General features: G+C 50.4%; 4 protein-coding genes across 4 annotated transcripts; all 4 read right to left on the bottom strand.

Annotated features, from left to right (window-relative positions):
• Positions 1–202: 202 nt before the first annotated feature.
• On the bottom strand, positions 203–2,047 carry CONPUDRAFT_144460 (uncharacterized protein). The gene is made up of 5 exons (XM_007771116.1): positions 1,726–2,047; positions 1,506–1,582; positions 808–1,010; positions 659–744; positions 203–604 (listed from the first exon to the last, which is right to left on the bottom strand). The coding sequence occupies exons 1-5, from the start codon at positions 1,785–1,787 to the stop codon at positions 463–465; spliced, it is 570 nt and encodes a 189-aa protein (XP_007769306.1). The 5' UTR covers positions 1,788–2,047; the 3' UTR covers positions 203–462.
• Positions 2,048–5,379: 3,332 nt separating this feature from the next.
• Positions 5,380–6,264, bottom strand: CONPUDRAFT_57251 (HET-domain-containing protein; the record flags this gene model as incomplete). The annotated part of the gene is made up of 2 exons (XM_007770836.1): positions 5,380–5,649; positions 5,770–6,264. Coding segments are annotated over 2 exons (765 nt in total), but the record flags the coding sequence as incomplete, so codon positions are not given.
• A 6,961-nt stretch (positions 6,265–13,225) lies between these two features.
• CONPUDRAFT_27558 (uncharacterized protein) lies at positions 13,226–13,507 on the bottom strand (the record flags this gene model as incomplete). The annotated part of the gene is made up of 2 exons (XM_007770771.1): positions 13,226–13,379; positions 13,437–13,507. Coding segments are annotated over 2 exons (225 nt in total), but the record flags the coding sequence as incomplete, so codon positions are not given.
• A 1,322-nt stretch (positions 13,508–14,829) lies between these two features.
• CONPUDRAFT_57043 (uncharacterized protein) lies at positions 14,830–15,105 on the bottom strand (the record flags this gene model as incomplete). Its single annotated transcript, XM_007770827.1, has 1 exon — positions 14,830–15,105. A coding segment is annotated over one exon (276 nt), but the record flags the coding sequence as incomplete, so codon positions are not given.
• Positions 15,106–15,601: the final 496 nt, after the last annotated feature.

Below are 15,601 nucleotides of genomic sequence, written 5' to 3'. Positions count from 1 at the left end.
GTCCCAGAGGTATCGGCCAACGGAAGAATTTGGGTTCTCCCAAGCCGCGATTTGTCAATGCACGAACTTGGGCAACCAAGGTTTAGAGTTTCGTTTTACGATAACGACGCCACGGGTTTGGTTCACGAGCTCCTCGAAGAAAACAGAGACAAACAATGTATTGTTACACACAAGTTTACACCCATCATTTACAAGGCCCGAAGAACTTTTTCCACGTGTTCTATACGTGTTCTATGAAGAACACGTAGACTAGTACCCTAAGAACGTACACATTTTCTACACGAAGAAACTTCATAAACTAAAAACAAACCCTAATTGAACTTCAAACGTGGCAAGGATCATGAAAGCTAGTCGTTAATCCTGCATTTAGTAGGCCCACGAGCTCATTCGCGCTAGCATCCCGACGAGGCTTGCAACTAGCTAGCGCGGACGTGTTCGCTAGGCGCTGCCAGGTGGTAGCGCTTAGAGGGCCAGGAGGAGGAGGAGGACAGTCAATCCTAGGGTGTCGAGGACACCGACGATGCTGCTGAGGAGAGGGGTCAGAGCGAAGAGCAGGCCGCTGACGAGACCGAGGACGACGAAGAGGATCTTGTAGACCAGAATTCTGTGGTAGTGTGTCAGGAACGGTATTGTCGAGTGATATATGAAGCCTACTCACCCGACGGCGTACAGGAGCGGGATCAGGATTGCGAGCAAGTCAGCACCAACAATGGCGAGGACAACACCGATGGCCTTGAAGAGCAGCTAAAACAGAAAACACATTGTAAGCTTATTGTTTGGAAGGCGAGAATTGAGTAAGACACGTACAACGAGATCGGCGGCAATGAGCGCGGCGAGAGCGCCGACGGAAAGGATCTCGGAGCCATCCTCGGAGAGGAGGAGCTCGTTCTGGGAGACACCCTGGCTCTTGAGGCCGTTGACCGAGCCGAGCGCGTTGTTGAGCGGCGCGGAGATCTGCGAGATGATAGGCGTGATGTTCGCCTGCGTCGCGTTCCCGGAGTTAAGGTAGACTGCACGTAAATTGATTGACAGAGGCAACGACATGCAATAAAAAGATCGACGCGTCAGCATGCATCGAGGGATATTGGTCAAATACTGACTGAGAGACTGAGCGAGCGGGGCAATCTCAGTGAACGCGGAGCTGAAGATGGCCGCGATCGACGTGGTCGACTGCCGAGCAACAACCTTGCTGTCCTCAGCCACAGGAACTGCGACGGAGAAAGCAGCGAGCGCCGCGGTGCAGACGATAGAGACAGTGCTGAAGAAACGCATGGTGAACGAGAATGGGTTTCTTGGGAGTGTTCCTTTGAAAAGCTGGGAGTTATCGAGGTCGACTGAGGCTGATGAGGATTGTTGTTCGAAAACCAGGCCAGCCTTTATACGTTTACGAGCTCGGTACAAGCACCCATACAGAGGGCAATGAGCCGTCGAAGGCTCGCGGAAAAGTCACACATGTGCTCGGTGAATCCTGGTGGAGTGAGCTGAGCTGTGGAAATAGAACACACCGATGAACCCTCCGGTACCGCATGCACCTCTGTGCAATCCCCGTCTAGGCCCTGGGGCTGCACCGAGAGATCCTGACCTGGGAGTCATCTGATGGTTCAAAGTCAATTCTCTAAAAGGTGATATGAGAGACGCGTTGCGCCATAGGACGACAAGGACCAAAAGACCTTGCTCTGGTGCTATCAGGGCCCCGGTATACTTGCACTATAAATTACTACCTACCGGTCGGAATTCGACACCAACATATCAACTCCGTAGTGTGTCACACTCTGACAACATAACATGTGGCAAAACCATATCGCATGCCTATTCCTGAGTGCGCCCAATGATTCTGTACGTCCGGAATGTGAGCGGTAAGAGCACTAATATGAATCTGCGAGCTCGGAAGTCAGCAAAGATCAACTTCAGAACAATGCATTGGTGCAAACTGGCGAAATCATTATCCGTCTGATCGCCCTAGGCACGATGAAAAATCTCCTTAACAAACTGAGGTGGAGTACACAGCGTACTTGACGCGAAAATGGGACCCGAGCACGAATGAAATCATGTATGACAAGAAATGTGCGGGTGGACCTCGTTGCGCGAGTGCGAAGAAATCATTATGGAGTGAGAGCGGACGTGACAAGAATAGCCATCCCAAACATGTGTTTCCGGCGGTCGATAGAACTTCTTTGTTGTCTGGGCATCCCGAGTTCGAGAAGGCCGCCAATAAGAGCACGAGAAAGCCATGTCGCTTCTTAACGTGCCTAACTCTGGGGTGAGAGAGGTCGAGATTGAATTCAATGAACCGCCCAGTTGGCGTGTCAAGCACGTTCTTGAGGAGCTGGAGCATCATTTCCGTGTCCTCTGTACCTGTTTGAAGTGAAGAAAAACCGCGGACGGGAGGGTTTTCCTCTCAAAGGAGCCCTAAACCTTCGTATCCCCGAGGGGAGCACATACATATCCCTTTTTTGTTATTGACGGTAACACACAAGAACCGACCCTCCATGAGTTTGCTCCTCACCGCGCCCTGATCAATTCAAACACTCTTCAGCTTCAGGCCCCAACTTCTGGCAAAACAATCAGCTTGTGCTACCGTCGTTCTGCTAGGAGGAACTCATCTCGTAAAGGGTGAGGTTCAACAAGAATGCGGCCATATTTTCCACATTGCTCTCACCTCCGTTCACTTATGAGTTTACCAACTTGGGCGAGGCTCTAGAAAGAACTCGATGCATGTTATTTGATGTTTGCTCTTCATGTAAATCTCGCGAATGAGATCACAAACAAAAAGAGAGAAAGATAGGTCACCCGCAATAGTATGCATTGTCAATCAGCAGCAGAATATCGACCGTGCTGACCGGATACAAGTTTCGCCAGAAGCACGACCCACCAATAAGGGGAGCACTTCTCACGCGGAAGAATGCGCACTTTATTAGCTGTGCTACCAATGATTAATGATCTTGATGACAGGCCCATCAGCAGAAGCCCGGCAGTACAGACACGGAATCCTGACGACTTGGGTTACCTATGCTGATTGTGTCGGCAGCAAGAGCTAAGATGAGACCGACAAAGACGCCATCCAAGGCGTAGTCTCTAGACATCTGGTGAGTTATGGCGGATAGACTGAGGATAGGTACAAACTGGTCGCACAACTCGAATACACTACCTTGGGGACCATTCAATGAGAACGCTCAGTAAGGGTATCGGATCAAAGCCCCTTTCACCCGACACAAGGGCTCCGAGCTGAGGAAAAGTAGTGAATGCAGTATCGGTGACTGATCAGCACTAAGTGTATTCCAGAGAGCAATTCAGCGGCTCATCCCTGGTCAAAGCCACACAGGTAAGTGGGATATGGTAGAGTAGGTTCCAGGTCATAATTAGAACTGTCCACATGCCTCAAGGCCCGGACGAGCGATATTACAGAGCAAAGTGCTGTCCGAACACCTCCGAGACCCATCGGTGGCGCAGCCTCTCAGTTGGCCGTCGCTCAACACGGCACTCGGCAAGACAGCTGCTGGGAATAAGACTGCCAAGATATCGATAATGCAAGCCTTCGTCCCATTCCAGTGATCGCTGCCAGACGGACGATGAGCGCTCGATTTCGGATGATCGTCCTTTTCCTGAAGATCAAGAGTAGAGAGTATGAGCATCCTCACATGTTCAAGTCTAGGCAGAGAAGCAGAGCGAGCACATGTGGCAGGCCCGTCCTTTCAGTCCAAGGTTTTACGAAGCTGGGCTTATATGTGTAGTTTCGTTGCTGGTCCGTAGTCCTCGTCGAAAATGCTAAGGAGTCGTGAGCATAAGAGCGGTGGCCTTCCGTCCGACTCGCCTGCTGAAGAAGCTTCGAGCTGCATATCTGAGGTGATTTGATCATCAATAGACACCTCGAGATGTGTCCTGATAGGTCTCATGCAAGCGGAGCTTGAAGATTTTGTCCCTGGGGGCGGGTAGAACCATGATTGTTCCCACGGCGTCAGCGTACCTGAAAGGACCGTTAGACTCGAGTTAGACTTGGGTTAAACACGACGAACTCCAAGAGCGCAAAAGCCGGGAACATATCGACAAGTATCCTCCAGCATCACGCCCCTTTGTCAAACACATGTCATAAGGGAGGCTACAAATCTCCCTGGTACTCGAGGACTTGAGTGTAAGTTTAGAATCACCTCGTGCGCGTATCATATAGTAAGTGAAAGAATACATATAAGATAGATGCTCAATAGAAGTACAGTGCACTCTCCCCTTTATCTCATGCAGACGCAACCTCGCCCGGACGTAGCGCTCCTCGAGCCACTTGCGCGTCACATCGTCCCATACGTCAAGCGGCAGCTTGACCTGCCCGGACTAAACTTATTCATCGTTTTGATCTTCCACCTATGTGATTGCCGAAAATACTCGGCTTGAGCGCGCGCACGCTCTGAGGGACCTTTATCTTGCCGGCGTTGATGCAGGTGAGGTAGCTTTCATTCGCGGATTCCATGAACACGTGCAGTGTCAAGTTGGCAGGGATAACGCTCGGCGCGCCAGCTAAATACAAAGACTCAAGTAAGTACTCATGCTCATGTCGCGTTTCACGCAATAATCGATAATACTTTGATCCTACAGTCGTATAGGCACGTAGTACCATCGGTAGGATTCTCAATCAAGGAATATCTATTTTTTATTTTTCCTATGTAACACATTTCTAGACGGCTCTTATCCTCACACGTCGTCTTCTATTGGGGATTAGTTTTTCTTGATGTAGGTCAGTGAGTCCCACGGATCGCTGTGGGAATCGCGCCAGTAAGTACCTGGGAGTTCAGCCGAAGAAATGTATATGTCTTGACATTTGCAACGTTCGGCATCAACAAGGAAACAAGAGTCGGGCTTTCCCCCAGGAATGTCTACAGCCATGATGGGAGAAATTATATCGTATGCGAGGTCGGACATGTCTTGAATTTCGCCAACGTGCTGCCATGCTCCTAATTCAGTGTTTCTAGGTCGTTGTTCTCTAAGCCTATTGAAGTGATCTTTCCCTGGGGGACTCTGGGAATCGACAAGATAACCGACAACGGTGGGTGGTAGAGCTATTTTGGATTTTCCTTCAATAGGATGGTAGGTGATGACTGCGAGATTCCAGGGCCTTTCCCAGTCACGGAGACGAAGCAGCCGACTGTGGGGGTGAACAGCTATAGCAGCGCCATTGAGGGTAGGGCAAGTGAAGCTTAGAGTGTCAAAATCGTAGACCGGGGGGGATAGCGCCAGAATCACAGCTGTGATGCAGATACTTCCCGGACGTAACGTCATGGATGACTGAAGATGCCGAAGATATGCGTAGTTGCGAAAATTGGACCACTGGAAAGGTATGGTTTTGTCGCGATAATCAAGCGGTGCACTGGGCCAGTGTATGCCGCGGAAAAACAACACGGATGGATCGGTCCCTTCTTGCACGATGGCTTCGAACAACCGTCGAAAGGATTTTCCCCATCCCTCTCCATATGCCGTCTGTATGCTGACTCTCATCATACCCATCAGAGAGTATGCTGCATCCTCCACTCGGGTCGTGAAGCGATAGGTAGCCCATGCTATCCTTTCATTGATTGGTACGCTGAAGATAGCGTTTGATTGTGATGTACCTATGAAAATCTGTTCGCTGATACCTGTTATAGTAGAAATCTTCTGAATGAGTTGCTGAGCATTGATTTCCGGAGAATGACAGGTATAATAATTGAAGTGCTCCAAGTTGTTCCAGGTATTGATCCCGTGCAAGTCCCATCTCTTCGCCCAAGCGACGGAAGGCTCCCGACTAACATTGCGGCGGGACGACTTGTCATTTGCGTGACAAGTAAGGGGAATCCAATTTTTGTCAAAGAACTTGACGCGTGGAGGGGCAAGGAGCTCCTGTAGTGTCCACCCACGCTCGAACCATTCATCTCTGTCCATGTCTTCATATCCGCTGGTTTGCGCCAAGTGAACAAGGCAAAGGGTCGAATTCTCGTACCAGTGAAACATCGACCGGATTGCTTCGTCGAGCTCGGCGCTACTGCCTTTGTCGATACAGCAGGTATCCGCCCAGGCAAACATAATACCTCTATCCATGCTTGCTTTCAGGAATTGGTCCAGCTTTTCGTATCCGGGTCCCTGGCCCTCAAGAGTGCCTGCTACAGAGTATGCTGGTTCTTCTTCACCCCATCGATGCGATAATGTCGTATATGTAACAGTGTTTCGGATTATGGGATCAAGCTGAACTCTTTCAAATGCAAAGGCAGCTGAGTAACGCTTATAAATGGCATCTTCCGATTCCATAAACGCCATAACCTCGCATGCGACGTCTTCGTGGACGGAAGCACGGAAGTAATTGAAGATGAAGTCCTTCCTAGCAAGCCGCCTTGTTGGTATATGAATCAAGTGAGTCGGTATTGCATTGTGTATATACATGTTGAGAGTGAGGTCGATCATGGGGATAAGTGATTTGACGTCGGGAAATTCGGATTTGTCAAGAACGGTGAGCTATAGATATATAGTTTATTCTATCAGACTACGTGTGCTAATATTGTGCTAGAAACGCACCAATAGACCCTCATTGGAGACCGTCGTAGTGGCGTGTTGAGCGCCATCCTCAGGTTGTTCAGACGAACCAGAAGATGAAGATACCTGCCCGGTGCTCTCCATGAGACTTTTCTGTCAGTTTTTCATGTTATAGACGCACCGATCGATCCTCATCGGATATGATCACCGACAGAAGTTCCATGCTGTCTTCTTCAGACGGCTCAGATAGCTCACACACCTAACCAAGTCCGCTCTCCAATGAGGTTGTCTGCAGCTAAGTTTGGTGATAGACACGCACCGATTGATCCTCATCGGACCACACAGCCGTGAGAACCTCGGCAACCCCTCGTTCAGACGAGGCAGACGGAGGAGATACCTACATGATGTTCTCTATCAGACTATGCCTGCAAGTTACTGGGGTTGGGAGCGCACCATTTGGTCCTCATCGAACACCATCGTCGTGACAATTCGAGCGTCTTCCTCTCGAGATGACGTGGGTATTGCCGACATGGAGTGAAGGTCCGAGTCTATAGGAAGCTAAAGCGTGTGTGGAGGGACGATAGCTCACGGCAAGAGTTTGTATCTGCTGGAGGAAGAAGCTAGGCAAGTCCAGTACGCTCGGAGACGGTGAAAGTTCTGAACAAGGAGCAGCCTCGAAGCTAGGGCTGGGGTTCAGAACGTTCACCACGTTGCTTTGACTCTATTTACGTCTTCTCCCCTTAACTGCTTAGTGCATGGTCGCGTGAACGTTTAGCGCCATACCGCCATAAGAAGTGTTCGCGAACATTCGCTCGCGCGGTTTTCCGAACGCCCACGCCCGTTTGTTCAACCCTCTCTTCCCTGTGTCGCGAGTCGCGACCTTCGTGTCATACCTTGTATTCGTCATCTCGCAAGACGCCGTATGGGTGTCGTATGAGGCAGGCGAGGAACCTCGCCGAAAGTGAGCTCAAGGTGATCTCCTCGGAAAAGTAGGAGACCCATTGCTGAAGTCCAGCGCTGTAGAGATTCGACTGTCGAGTTTCCGGGATACAGAGATTATACAGTAGATCTGCGAGTGTCCACTCTTCCTCCGTAGTGATCTCGTGGACTCTCTCCAAGGCGGTGATCTTGCGGTCAAAGGGTTTCCCGCCATCAGGAGAAGTGTCGTTCTCAGAAAGATCCCAGGTCTATAGCATGAGTGATAACCTTGCGACGCTTCTGCCACTGTGCAGGTCCCTTAGCTGAATGAGGAGCAGGGACAGTGTTCTGGTCATGAGTATCTGTCGAGAGTCTTCGCTTTGAAGCAGTGCGGCTAGAGCTACTCGAGGCGGCGGAACGCAGGCTAAGGGGTGGGTTCAGAGTGCTCAGAGGAAGTGCAGAATATCAAGAACGACTATCTTCTGATATAGGGTCTGCCTAGGGGAGACACGGTATCGGATCTTTTGCGAAGTGCTGCGAGAATCTGAAGCTCAGGTGAGGGCTCGGTGGCGGGCGCAGGGGAGGGTTTCGACGTTCATTTCGAGTGGAGCACATTCGCCATCCTGAGAATCAATTGCATAAGAGTTGATGGGGAGGGTGTAGGAAGAGGTACGAGAGGTAACGAAGGTGGCCAGTATCGGATGGAACACTCTGGCGTCTTCGTAGTCTTCGTACACATGCCAGTGTGTAAAAAGGCAATCTACGTTGATGCGAGCCAGCGATACTTACCTTTCCCTCGACTGGCAAACGCTCCTCTGACATTCCATCTCTCAGAGAAACTACATTTGCAGGTGGAATCTATGGTTCATGTCTATGGCTGTATCGTGTCCCTTGGGCGACGGTGTGGCGAGTCGTTTCATGAGGAGAGCTGTCGGTAATCGACCACGGTGTTTGCGTCCAGCACTAATAGTCACGAACTGCAAGCTTTGATGTATTAGAAGATGAAATGAGGTCGGACGGTGCAGTTGCTCCTCGGTGGCGTCAGGCAAGGCATCAAGCTCAAGTCACAAACTTTGGGCAAGTTTGTGCTCGTTGAAGATAGGGGTGGCCGTGCGAACACTATTGAGCGCCTACGGACGTTGGCTGTGACAAAACTTTTCAGACAATGATATCAACAACCGTCCAACTCGCTTTCCACAAGCCTTCAAAGCATCACCTCCGATTTCCCCTTCCGCATTGATGAGTAGCATATAAATCACGTCTCGCGGTTCTAATGCAACTCCGTCGCCGTCTGATCAACCTTTGCGACATTAACACTCTGGCTCTTGTGTTGCCACACCTATAGAGGATGACAATAGTGCTTACCAGCCCCGCTCGCTATCTCTCCTATCGCATTGGCGTGGATCTAGCTCTTGAGGTCTGCGCCGTTCTAGAGGCCGTTAGCGTACTCTCAGTCATGAGACCGCTTCTTCTCTCAGCTCTCGACCTTCACACCTCCCCTATCTTTGTAACGTGCCAAAAACATTAGTTGTTGGATCTTGGGCTTGTACATGATTATCATGAATTATCTACATTTTAGTGATACCGTAGCTTCGGGTGCACGAGCCGCCTCATCATGGAAGTTGCGATGTTACTGATACTTCGATATGGAAGGTCGCCTATTAAGTAACAGGGGTAGTTAGTCGGGAATGTCTAGCTGCACTACTGGCAGCTTCCTCCTTCGTTGCTGGGTAATCGTAGTGACGATGATGGGATAATGGGAGATAATGGATGATTGTTCATGTGCCGTCGGTTGCTGCGTAGCCGCGATGCTGAGATGTTGGAAAGCAAGATGATAAGAAAATAAATACTTAGCTTCATCATATCTCCCTGCTACTGCCATCTACCGTCGGCTGCTGTTCTAGACCGCTGACTCCGTGACACATGCAGCTGGCATGATGCATGACGCGAACGGACCCTTTCCCCATTGCAGTCGCAGCAGCTCGCAGCAGCGTCACAGCGCTCAGATCTCAGATCTTAGACTAGCTCATGATCGATTGATCAATCGAGCTCCGTGACGTAGTGATCGGCGCTCGGCACAGAGCCCGAATTCCGGTCTATTCCGGTCCGCCCAAGCGCCAGCCATATCAATTTCGTCCCAGCGCTATCCCACGTCCAATAAGCGCCCTGCGAGTCCAAGTCGTGCCGTCGCATCGATGTGTTGTGCCCCCGGCCACCAGCTAGATCGGAAAGAGGATGGAAATGTTTATGTTCCCTAGCAGGTTTTCCTGAGTGGAGAAGGCACGAGGAAATAAAAGATATTTCTCAGATATCATGTGAGATGATACAATTCAGAGGAGGAAAACTACCGCCAAGGGTTTTGGTATCGTGAAAATATAATCCATATTTATAATATTGGCTGTTTAGAAATGCATGACAGAATTGTTTAAGAACGTTAAATTCTACAATGAATATTCGGGAACAGAAGTCATGGGAAGATATTTCCTTTTGTGGGCTTGGCTAACACTTAGAAAAGCCATTGGGGAATGAAACATTCTATCATTGCCATTTTTGGATTAAAAAGCCATTAGATAATTTACGTTCTCCGATGGATTTCGTCCGCCACGGAAGCTATTGGCGGAGTTTTGCAACTAGACACATTTTCCCATCAATATTAACAAGGGAAATATCGGCGTTTGCCCCTAGTGTATCCAAGGCGCTTTAGAATCTGTGCCAGCCCGTGCCAGCTAAACTTTAGTTGGCTATGAGGTTGCGGATATACGCGCATTGCGTTCACTTCGTCATGGACAGGATTCAGTGTACTTTCCTCATGTCAAAAGAACATGATTTTCGAGACGGCGAGGCAGGATCGAACGCGTAGCCAATAGTTTTCATGGTAGAATACAATGATTATCACACAATAAAGTACGCAAAATTCACTGCAAACGCGATGATATTCATGTATAAACACAGGAAGTGACTGGTCTACTCATTACACAGAAATACGGTCAACCCCTCAACTGCCCGCCGCCTGAAGATTCTGCAGCACAGCGGTGCAGAGTCTCTGCTGCAGTCATCATCCGAGTTGTCTGCGTGCGTGGGGACGCTACCGTTCTTGAGCGCTGCGGCAGGGGCTGCCAATCGAGGCTCCTATCGCGCAACTAGCCTATTGCAAGGGGTTAAAGTAGGCCCTAACTAAATTATAAGGGAAGTAAGTAACGAAACAGTGAGAAATAACGAAGACATACCCAACAAGGTAGATATCCGCTCTCTCCTCCAGTCTCACACTGCTGCCGCTATCGGGGCCTCCGGGCGGGGTTCGAGTCGTTTCGTGAGCGTGCCCATGCACAGGAGCGGTGCGTGTCCGTCGAAGTTGATCAGGATGTAAGCATCGTTGTGGTACGCTCGCGGGCACGTGGTCCATCGGGTTCCCATTCAGACGAGGCGGTTCGCAAGCGCGCGTGCCTGCACGTGCGATGCGCATGGCCATGGCCACGCGAACTCCCTCTGCTCGTTGCCCGCCGCAAGGGCAATCTGCAAACCGAGTGCAAAGGTGCGGCGCACGCCGGTGCTGGTCGCAAAGACCTTAATGTGCCGCCACATTCAATCGTGATTGCCCACATCGATGACGGTGTTGATCATCCTGTGGCGGGATCAGCCCCTTGCTTGACCAGCCCATCGACCAGCCCATCGAGTCAACCTACGTGAACGGTGTTGTACTCCCGCCCTCTTCCTCTTCCGGTATCACGGGCTTCGCGTAGTACACCGAAAACTCGCGGTGCAGGAAGCGCATGGCGCCTGTTGATCTGCTCGAACTCGAGGAAGCCGTTGTGCTCGTCGGGCGAGTGAATCATGAGCTCTGCAGCATGGATGTGCGTGGCGAGCTCGCACGCATTATTGTGCCCCTTGCTGTGCGCCGCGAGCACCGCGTCCGCGTCTACAAGCTGCAGCCCCCCACCCCTGCCCCCGCATTCGGCACGATCGCGGGCTGCTGCGGGCGCCGCCTGAATCGACGCTCGAACGAATCGCGCGAGCGGTAGATGAGCAGCGCGGCCATGCGTACCGTAGCCCGGGTCAGAGTAGATGCTCTGCCGCTGGGCCTCGCCGCAGGAGATGCGTCATGCCGAATGGCGCACGGACGTCGCACGTGCGTCGCAACAGGGATGATGTGCCGGACGAAGCCTGGGGGTGTGCTAGGGACCACTCGAGCACGGCCATGCCGCCCATGGAGTTGCCGACGGCAACGGCACCGGAGGAGACGCAGAGGTGGTCGAGGACGTGCTTTTGGTTTTGGAGTGGTTCTTGATCACCTACCCATGAGGATTGAACTGCGCACGCTAGTGGTGGTGTCTACTTGTGAGTTGTGGAAAGAAGGAATGGGCTGTCGGCGGAGAGGACAAAGACACGTACGGTTGTTGAAGATTCATAGGGGGGTCGTAGCAGTAGTGTCGCGTTCGCTGGTGAAATGTAAATATTGAGTCCACATGGTGCAGGAGAACGTACTTAACAGGTCAAGCCGCCTGTAGCCAGAGCTGCCATATAACGCGAGAGCAGGGGGCGTGGGGTGCGAAGGCGGTGGAAACAAAGAAGGATGACATGGCAGACGTCGATAGGGATGTCAAGGAGGAAGAAAAGACAATGCGAGACAACTAAAGTTCAACATTTGCATTTGTTTGTTAGCTAGGGGTGGAGCCCTCCCCAAACAGCGACGCCACCTGACGTCATCGTGAACATGGTTTCGCATTTCAGGTCCAGGTGCATGGTACATAACTTCAAAATCAAGTCAAAGGGACATTATTTTAGCATATCAAGTACGGGGTACAAATATTATAATCAGGCATACATGCTTTTGCAGTGATGAGGTGTAGAATTCTGAGTCTGAGACACCCGTGATTGATGCGCTCGTCCACGAGACGCTGTGTGTCGCACAGCCGCATAGTACCGCCATGCGCCGTAACCCGAGACCCTTGCCCGAGACAAGGAACTCGAGCAAGGAGAATGTAGAAAAGCTCAGTGTTTTCGACGCTTTCGTGTGGTCACTTGCTAGACAAAATGACTGGCTACTGTACAACGCAAGTCACAGATCTTATTTGTTCATTGATAGGTACAAGTTTCAGCCTGAGCAAGGCCGATCACAGCGACATATGCACATATAACAATGGAACAAGCAAATGAGCATAAATATGGTTAGGCCTCGAAGGCTTATAATGGATCCGCTCGACTCGTTTGCCCGATACGTGTTGTCAACCTCTTCGCCAATAGTTTCCTTTGTGTGAACAAGAGGAAGTACTGCTTTTGACGTGCACTGTGAATACATTAGTGCATATTTGGTTGCATATCAAATAAGTCTCTAACTTATTAAACTTACCTCGCAATTCTTGCATATCTCCCCGCTTTTGCCACCCCCCAGAACCTGGTGTACAGTCAACTCATGGTGTGCTCGACGTTGAATGACTAACCTCGTCGGATGCAACCACCCTGACAGGAAGCCTCTTCCTCGGTGTGAACGCCGGAGGAGGATCACAAGTCTGGATCTTTGAACCCCCAAAGGCTATTTCGTCAGTAGAAAATTTTACCTGAGAACGTAGATCATAAGTGCAAGCCGGGTGGCTTTCAAAAACGGAGAGAAAACGCACCCTTCTACGAGAAGACTTATGTACGCTGGCCGCCTTGAAGCTCTTGCAGTCTTCATCGTCGCTATCGTCGCTCTTCACAGCGTTAATGAGGTCCGAAAAGTCTTCAGTCGTAGCTCGTTCGAAATGAGCCTGATATACAATGAGCTTCGTACTCAATAGGCTTAAAACATCACCAGAGTTGATGAACTGACCTTATTTTCGGATCCATCGGAAATTTTGCCAAGTAACCAGGCGTCACGGACGCGATCCTGATCCTCTTTTCTCAGTTGTTCAAAGCCTTCGAGATCATCAGCTGATTTGAGAGCTTTCTTGATGTTGTTGATGACCTCCGGTGTTGTGCAGCCCCAGTGACGCCATGAGCTGTGCAAGAAATATCAGCTACGCAGGGTCGCAGGAACGTGGTGATGCCCATACAACGCCGCCTTTCCCTCGGGTAAACTGTATTGAGAGCCAATGCGGAGATCTCCTTTGATAATGGTCGTGCCTACACCTACGTTAGAGGATGCAACCCAAACCTTGACAATGCTGCGTACCGGAGCATGGTTGAGGACCTGCGTGATATTTCTGAGAAGGCCGAGGGCGAGCTGGCGCAATATTGGCATACCTTTACATTTAGATCTTCCAGAAGATGCATAACCTATGCAGTAGCGTCGCTTTTTCTGGTCCCCGCTGTTAGACATTTTGCGGTTGAGAATAGGGAACACGGTATCTCCCGCAAAATGGAACATGGTTGGGGCCGGCACAACCCGGATTTGGTCGGTAATACTTGCTATGATCTGCTAGCGTGGCTGTGTTGCTATGAGCGAGTTGAAGGATCTGGACTCTGGAGCAAGACTACTGTGGACTCGGCTACGCCGTACTATACGTGGCTCTTTCAAGCACATCTATCTGCGCCGGAACGCAGAGGGTCGCATAAGAACATCACAAAGCACTTTTTGATGCGAGTATAATTTATATAGCCTCTTCGTAAACTACACTGACCAAAGGAAGAACGATGAGAAGAAAAACGAGCGTTACCGGGGTTACCCAGTGCCAATCAACCGGTTTAGGGTGAGCGTTGCGGCGCTCCCTACACCTGTTAACGAGTAAGAACATTATTGAATGGCGAACATGGTGATTTCATAATGAAAGCAGACCTAATCAACGTTGCTAAATGGGTATCATCAAACTATGATCCAGGAGACGCATGAGGGCCGATAACATTGTGGTTAGCTGAGATCGTAATTGGGACTTATACAGCGCTTACCAAGAGTATTCGTGCCACCACGCTCTAATGAGCCTGAGGTTGCCTGGTATATACCATCGGATTAATGTCCTACTAGACATGACGGAAAAGCGAAGGCGAGTTCTCTGAACCGCGTGCCTTGTCTAAAATCGAAGTCTAGAGGTGAGTCGTACTGATACACAGTGAGAAGTGCCATTTTTATTGTTGTTATGGTGTTGGATGGTTAAGTAGGGTGTCCATATGAGGCAAAGCCTCAATCGCAAAACCTACTCCTGTAAAACTGGCACAGAAAATATTCATACGCATTTACCTTCGATGACATAAGGAACGACAACGCCAGCATCTTAAAGAAGCGCAATCGTGCGTCACGACAAATCTACCCATGCGATGTCCCATCAGCTAGAAATAAAACGGGCAGTCAGTCTCTTACTGCATCAACTGTCAGCGAGCTCACGAGCAATATTGGAGCGGATTTGCATGCAGGTATAGTACTTTGACCAGCTCAGCAAAGTCCCGACAAGTCAACAGAAAGGTCTTCTACGCCCTGAAGCGGGCTGCTTTTGAAAGCCGATCTTCCCTGGATCTCTAGGTATTAGAGACAAAACCGTTGATGCACGTTCGGTCTGAAAACTCACCGCGACGTCTTGGGTCAAGAGACAACACGCTCGGGTCTCCCTCCGTCAGGCGTGTGATCTTCTGCGCTGCGAGAGCAAAGGGTAAGCCAGAGTACGCCGCACCCGGGTGGAGGATCGTGACTGTACTTGTTTCGCTGTTGCCCGTGGCTGGAGGAGTGTAGTGCACCCTTATATCCAGCTCTATCGCTGGCACGCTGATCATGACTGCCTGGTCGAAGCATGATGATGCTTATAACGGTGAACAGGCCTGATCAGGTGTCTTTGGCTTGCGCCTTTGCCTCGAGCTATCATACACTTTAGCACCGGTCAGAAAATGCGGATAGTACAAAGGCGAACATTGAAGGTGGGCACATGTTCGAAGATCTAGAGGAGCTTGATAGGCCTCTTCCTCTTCGTTGTCCTCGTTGCCAAGAGTTGCCGAAGCTTGCGAACCGCGATTGATTTAGACAACGGAGGGGCATTGACGCAAGTTGCTCGCGCGCCGACTTGCCCACTGAGGGAAATTCGCGGTAATTGTCCATTTTGGGTCGTTCCCTATTACACATCTAGGTCCGATGCTGCCGTTATGTCGCCTCCGCATCTCGGTACTCGTATCTCTCATCCTATCTTCTACGCGATCATCGTATCTTTGGTGTAGCCTATGCTGCTAAGTCTTCATCTTAGATGGTGCACACAAACTGGCTTATCAAGGTCTTTCGACGAATGGCGGACATCGACAAATG

Source organism: Coniophora puteana (assembly GCF_000271625.1).
Source record: "Coniophora puteana RWD-64-598 SS2 unplaced genomic scaffold CONPUscaffold_7, whole genome shotgun sequence".
NCBI classification, from domain to species: Eukaryota; Fungi; Basidiomycota; class Agaricomycetes; order Boletales; family Coniophoraceae; genus Coniophora; species Coniophora puteana.
Note: the sequence above shows the minus strand (reverse complement) of the source record. Positions and strands in the feature narration are given on the sequence as shown.

Excerpts from the sequence above, each read along its gene's own strand:
- CONPUDRAFT_144460 (XM_007771116.1), bottom strand. The coding sequence starts at position 1,787 with ATGTTATGTTGTCAGAGTGTGACACACTACGGAGTTGATATGTTGGTG. Across the intron at positions 1,011-1,505 it reads CGGTACCGGAGGGTTCATCG|TCTACCTTAACTCCGGGAAC; the intron begins GTGTGTTCTATT and ends ATTTACGTGCAG. Across the intron at positions 605-658 it reads CCGCTCCTGTACGCCGTCGG|AATTCTGGTCTACAAGATCC; the intron begins GTGAGTAGGCTT and ends ACACTACCACAG.